Consider the following 6,509-nt stretch of genomic DNA (forward strand, 5'->3'; position numbering starts at 1 on the left):
GGCCCTAAAGATTCAGTGAAATGATGCGGGTGAAGGGCCGGGAACTCCCTAAGCACTCAGGAAGCCCTAGCTAGTATTCCTCGGGGAATCTTTAAGCCTTTCAGCCTAGTGTGGGCAAGGCGGGAGGAGGGCCTGGGGCTGGGGGCTGGTAGGTCGGGACGGAGCCTGGAGGCCTGCGAGGACCCCAGCCGGAGCTTGGAACCCACGCCAGAGGAGCGAGCGGCGCGAGGCGGGCGGGCGCCGAGGGTCAGAGGCGCATGCCCGGTGGCGGCAGGTGCGGGGCGCGCCGGCCTCCCCTTTAAGAGCCGCCGCCGCCCACGGCCCCGCTGCGGCAGAGACCTCCCCTTTAACCGCCGCGGCTCCCCGCTCCGCGGCCCCCGCGGCGGCTGCTGCTGCGGCTGCTGCTGCTCCTGCGGCTCCCGCCGCCGCCGCCACCTGCATCCTCGGCCCGGGCCCCGCGCCCCGCGCCCCGCGCCCCGCCGGCCCCGCCATGGTGTCCTGGATCATCTCTCGGCTGGTGGTGTGAGTGCGGCGGCGGGGCGGGGGCGGGGGCGGGGGCCTGGACGAGCCGCGGCGGCTCGTCCCGCGGAGTCACCTACAGGCGCGTCGTCCGCACCTGGGCCCGGCGACGGGGGACCGGCGGGGGATGTTGGCGGGGCCGTCGCACGCCTGGCTTCCCACCCCGTTTATTTTTCTCCTCTTCGTGTGCCCTCGCCCCCCTGCATCCCGGCGCCGGCGTGGCCTGTTGATGAGGGGGTGGCGGTGCCCTCCCCCACCTAGCGGGTCTGGCCCCCTGCAGGGAGCGGCTGATGGCGGGGAGCGGGGCAGGGCCGGAGCTGCGGCCTTGGCCTCCGCCCTCTTCCCTGGGTCGGGAGCCGGGAGCCGGGAGCCGGGAGCCGGAGAGGAGGGAGAGGAGGGCACGTGCCCCGGGGCCCAGGGCGGGGGTGGGGGGTGGGGGGTGTTACATCTGGGTGCCGGGAAGCAGGGATGCTGAGGACAAAGTGTGGGAGGTACCCGGGAGAGGACATGCGGGCCCAGCCAGGATCTGCGGGAGCCACGGGGGGCAGTTGGTAGCCTTCAATGCGCTGCCAGCCGCCCCCAGGCCCCGGCAGGGAAGCCCCCACGTCCCACACCCTGCCCCCAGGAGTCCCCCACCCCACCCCCCACCTCCACAGGTCAGTTGGGCCGTGTCCTGTCCCTACGAGGCCAGTCCGGGAGAACAGGCAAACACCTGCACATTGTCCTAGGGCTGGGCCTGGCAAGGCCTTTGCGATAGCCTCAGCGCCCCCCCCCGCCCCCCGTAGGGGACTGGCACCTCAGGATTCCCCCCACCCCTGCCTTCCTCCCATCCAGTGCCCTCATGTGCTTGCTCTGGCTCCTCTGGACCCAGCAAGGTCTCCCTCGGTCCTCCCCAGCCCAGCCCAGAGGGAATCCCTCCTACATCCTGTGGCCTTCTGAGTGGCAGCTCTCTTACCTGGATGAGCTTCCTGGGACCTCATTCCTCTTCCCACACCTGTGTCCTATGTATGGCCGCTGAGGAGTTCGCTACCAGCTTGTACTCCAGCCAGGGCCTCCGCTGAGCTGGGTCCCGAGGCTCTTACATGGGGTGATCAACCTTTGTGCCCCCCAGGGCCACAGGGCTACAGAGGTGCCTCTGGCCGCCACATAGATTGCCCCGATAGGCGGCGTCATGTTCCAGATGGACCTGGCCCTGCCCAGCCTGGCTCTGAGATAGGAAGTAGAGGTTCAGGGCAGATGGGTGACAATGAGCACAGCATCTGGAGAAGAAAGACATTGGTGGCAATGACCAGACCCCCCCTTCCCCCCATGATAGGTTTATGTACAATCAACGATCGTGGCTAAAGAGACCACATTGGATGCTGTGGGCTCTGGGTCTTTCTTCACCTAAGAGGTAGAGACAACCTGAACAGTGGAGGGGAAGAGGCAGCACCCTAACCAGCTGGGGGCCCACATGCTTGTGTATCACCTAAGGCTGCACCACTGTGACCATGATCACTGACCTGAGGCCATCGATCCAGCTGATGTGGCACTCTGGAGTTCTGTCCTTCTCCCCTTACCTACCCAGGGACTGACTGATGGAGAGCTGGGAGGGAGAGGCCACTGCTCTTGGCCGAGGGGACCAGTAACCCTGCCTGCCTCCCTAGGCTCATCTTTGGCACCTTGTACCCAGCCTACTCTTCCTACAAGGCCGTGAAGACAAAAAACGTGAAGGAATATGTAAGTTTGTGACACTTCATCCCCCACCCTCCTACGTGGTGGAGGTAGGGGCAGACGGAGGGTCACAGCACAGACAGTAGTACCTAACTGTAGCTGTGCTTAAGCACTCATCAGATCCTGCCTCCAAGAGGCTCCTCTGTGTCCCTTTCCCCTGGCCCTGCTGTGATCCACAGGCACAGTGGAAGCCCTGAGTGTCCCTCCCACCTCCAGCATGGTTGGCAAGCAGTCTTGGGGGCCCTGGGTGTTCCCTTGAGGCCCCAGCTCACGCCGCCCTCTGTACCTGTAGGTAAAGTGGATGATGTACTGGATCGTCTTTGCCTTCTTCACCACGGCTGAGACGCTCACGGATATTGTGCTTTCCTGGTGAGATCCAGCATCCCTGCCCCACACCTCTGGGCCCAGGGTTTAAACTCTCTACCCCATCTGCCAAACAGAAGATGGAGACCTGGGGTGGAGTACCCCTGCAGTTCCCTGGGGTCCCAAATGTTCCCCTCCCCTCCACAGGCCCGGCTTGATCAGTAGACTAAGAGACATAGCCCCGCCTTTCTTTCTGGTGGCAGCCAAAGTACCGCCACAGAAATCAGGAAACCTGTTTCTGCCAGCCGTACTGTGTGGCCTGGGGCAGGTTATAGCTTTTTGGGGCTCAGTTTCCCTGTTTGTAAAGTAGGATTCAGTCTTAACAACACCCGATGCTGGTATTTCAGAGCACCACTAGGCTACATTGGGAGCACTCACAGGACAGAGAATGCCTTCAATAACTGTATGTATATTCATAGCAGGAGCGCAAAAAATGTTTATCGAGTGAGCAAATGCCTCTTGGAAGAGAGGACTAACAAAGCACAGAACATTGTAAGACAAAGAGAGTTTTATGGAAGGTAGAAGACAAAGGATGATTGCATTCGTAGACTGTAAGGGCCTGTGGCCTTTGAGAAAAATAATTTTAGCACAAGTTGAAGTTCTAATTTCTTCAGGTTAGAAAAGAATATTGGGTTAGAAATCAAGGACAGTGAGCATAGATGCTTCTTGACATGAAGGCAAAACTTTGTGAGGATGTAGGAGGCACAAAGGAGTCTGTGGACTGAGGAGAAGGAGCCAGGAATGGACAACAATCCTTAAGAGCAAGAGGCGTGTCCTGACTGTTGGGACAGGATGGGGTCCAGAGCACAGCTGGAGAAGCCTCAGTCTTCCTCATGGGAAGCTGGGCAAGCTGGGTGGGAAAGGCCTGGAAGCTTGGGGTGGGGGGCGGGGTGCCCACCCTAGGGCAGAAGAGTGGGGCCCTCTGTCAGGGGGCAGGGGGCCCAGAGTGCTGAGGTTCCTGCCAGGGGCACGTCTCGCTCTCTCAGCTGAGCCCCCCTTCCCCTGGGGGTTAGAAACGCCTGGGTGCCTGAACCTTGTGGGGACCGCAGTACAGAAGGGATGAGGGGCTGTAGCCGAGGGCCCGCGGGCACCAGCGCACCGCCCAAGTCCCTATCCCAGGCTCCGCCGCTCGCTTCTGTCCCACCAACAGGTTCCCCTTCTACTTCGAGCTCAAGATTGCCTTCGTGATATGGCTGCTGTCCCCTTACACCAAGGGCTCCAGTGTGCTCTACCGCAAGTTCGTGCATCCCACGCTGTCCAACAAGGAGAAGGTGTGCCCCCATTTCCCGCCACAGGCCAGGGCAGCTCTCCCTGGGGCACCTAGAATCCGGAGGCAGGACCTGGGCCTTTGTCCAGGTGGGGGTGGGGGCAGGGAAGGGCCTGGCCAGCCAGGCCTTCCCCTCACCCCCTACTCCTTCTCCACGACCACCACCCTGGCCCCCAGGAGATCGACGAGTACATCACACAGGCCCGAGACAAGAGCTACGAGACCATGATGAGGGTGGGCAAGAGGGGCCTAAACCTGGCTGCCAATGCTGCAGTCACTGCCGCTGCCAAGGTGAGGTGGGCACACCAGCCTCTGGGCCCCCGCCCTGCTCACCCAGGCCCCTGGCCAAGCCCCTCTACCCCCCCTGCCCTCCCCTCCCCCTCCCCCCCCCTCCCCCCCCCCCCGCCATCTGTGGTGCTGTGATGCGCCGGGGCTTGTGCAGCTCAGGGTTCCAGGCCCGGCGCCCCTCCAGCTAAGTGACTTCCGTGCCCCGGGCCAGTTTCCTCATGTGTCCCAAGGGGAAGGGACAGCCCCAGCCTGTCACTGCTGCCATGGGACTGAGTGAGGACAGTGCAAGGAAAGCATGGAGCTCCATGGTGACACTGTCTCCACCCGCCCTGCCCCTGGTTCTCCCGGTGCGTGGTGGTGACCCCAGGGCCAAGGGGTGCTGTCAGAGAAGCTCCGAAGCTTCAGCATGCAGGACCTGACCCTGATCCGGGACGAGGATGCGCTGCCCCTGCAGGGCCCCGACAGCCGACTGCGACCCCACCCCGGCGGCCTCCTGGACACCATCGAGGACCTGGGTACAGGCGGGGCCCAGTGCCGGGCACAGGGAGGGACAGCCACAAGGGCTACGGGCCAGGGTAGACAGCCACCAGACCCGTGCTCTCCTTTCCTCCCCCAAAGCAGATGACCCTGCCCTGAGTTTGCGGTCGAGCAGCAGCCAGGCTGACCCCCGCACAGAGGCCTCCGAGGATGATATGGGGGACAAGGCCCCTAAGCGGGTCAAACCTGTCAAAAAAGTGCCCAAAGCTGAGGTAAGAGCCCAGGCCAGGGCTTGAGGACGTGGGAGGCGATGTGGCCCTGGGCTGGGCCCTCTGACTTCTCCCTCTGTCCCACAGCCCCTGGCTTCCAAGACACTGAAGACTCGGCCCAAGAAGAAGACACCTGGCGGGGGTGACTTGGCCTGAGGTCCTGAGCCGCAGGCCACAGAGCCCCTGCTCCACACTGTGCCAGGAGCCCACGTGTCTCAGGTCCCGGCGCCCCTCAGATGGCTGTTTCCGGTGCCTGCCCAGTGACCGCGCCTCTGGAAAGACTTGGAGTCGAAGAGGGGGTCCACTGTGGGGGTGGAGGGTAGAGGCTGGAGGAGCTGCCGAGGACTGAGCCACCTGCGCAGGTGGGGTCCTCCGAGCCCATGTCGCTCTCCTCCCTGCTTCAGGCCTGCCCCACCCACCCAGTGCCTTGCTGAGGACCATGGCCACCCCCTTACTGCGGCCCTAACATGCCCCACCGCTCTCCCTGGGGTGGGGGTGGGGCAGTCCCAGCCCCAAATGGCCTGTGGTGGGCCTGAAGGCAGCTGGGACAGCAGGACGGGGTGGGGAGGCTTCTGAGAACCTGGCCAAGGGCTCCTGGCCACAGCTGTGAGTGGAGGCCAGGTGGGAGCTTCAGCTGGGGCCGTGGGTAGGACTGTAGGGCTGCGTGCTATCCGTGCCCACTAGACGGAAGCAGGTTCTGGGGCTGTGCGTGTACGTGTGCGTGTGCGTGTGCATTTCTGGGTCTAGGGCTGGGGGTGTGGGGTAAAGGACTTTCCCTTCTGCACTGACTACCCCTCACCCTAAGCCCCAGCTGGCCCCCTCATGGCTTTCAGGCCTCCCTCCTCCTGTTGGATCCTCAGGAGCCCAGCCCAGCCCTGCATGGGATTCTGGGGGCCTCTGCCCTCCTCTGCCCTGAGGCCCTGTTGCCTCCTCCCACCCCCACCCGCCCCAGCCCCCGGCAGCTGGAGAAGCCTCTGCTGAGCCAGCCCCTTTCCTCCCGACCTGGGGCCCAATTTCCTTTGCCCCAGAGTCCTCCTGTGCCAAGCAAACGGGGCCCTGTGTGAACGGATGCTCAGGAGCCCAGCCTTTGCCCCACGCTCTTCCCAGCTTCTGCAGTGGTTCAGTAAGGGCCAGGAGAGGAGGCATGTGCGAAGGACAAATGTGGGAGCCAAAGGGCTTCAACTCTGGAAAGGGGGTGCCCACTGGACCTCTGGCACTGGATGAGCCAATAAACGAGATTCCCGCAGCCTCTCTGCCTGGTTCTTGCCTCTCAGTTGGTGGGGGACCAGGACCTCGGGTGAAGAGCAGGGCCCAGCCGTAGGAGAGAGAGAGAGACTGGGAGCCCTGGAGTCCTGCTCCCCAAGATAAGTAGGCTTCCGCTGCTTCAGTCTGTGAAACTGGTTTGGAAGCTCAACATATGGCCAGGGAGGGGGGGCCCCTGGGTGTCTCGGTCGGTCAACTGGGTGGGTGACTCTTGAATTGGGCTCAGGTCCTGGGATCAGGCCCTGCTCCATGGGGAGCCTGCTTCAGGATTCTCTCTCCCTCTGCCCCTGCCCCGCTCATGTGCACTCAAGTGCGCTCACTCTCTCCCGCAAATAAATCTTGGGGCCCCT

At 63.1% G+C, this 6,509-nt stretch overlaps 1 protein-coding gene across 4 annotated transcripts; it reads left to right on the forward strand.

Moving 5' to 3' along the window:
• Positions 1–378: 378 nt before the first annotated feature.
• On the forward strand, positions 379–6,142 carry REEP2 (receptor accessory protein 2). Of its 4 annotated transcripts, none has more exons than XM_025433441.3 (8): positions 379–522; positions 2,166–2,238; positions 2,525–2,601; positions 3,746–3,866; positions 4,040–4,153; positions 4,518–4,665; positions 4,769–4,899; positions 4,984–6,142. In XM_025433441.3, the coding sequence occupies exons 1-8, from the start codon at positions 491–493 to the stop codon at positions 5,050–5,052; spliced, it is 765 nt and encodes a 254-aa protein (XP_025289226.1). In that variant the 5' UTR covers positions 379–490; the 3' UTR covers positions 5,053–6,142. The 4 variants fall into 4 exon arrangements, with proteins under 4 accessions (XP_025289226.1, XP_025289227.1, XP_025289225.1 ...); XM_025433442.3 differs by lacking the exon at positions 379–522 and adding an exon at positions 1,587–1,606; XM_025433440.3 differs by lacking the exon at positions 379–522 and adding an exon at positions 1,674–1,912 and having other exon boundaries at positions 4,772–4,899.
• Positions 6,143–6,509: the final 367 nt, after the last annotated feature.

Source organism: Canis lupus, chromosome 11 (assembly GCF_003254725.2).
Source record: "Canis lupus dingo isolate Sandy chromosome 11, ASM325472v2, whole genome shotgun sequence".
NCBI lineage: Eukaryota > Metazoa > Chordata > Mammalia > Carnivora > Canidae > Canis > Canis lupus.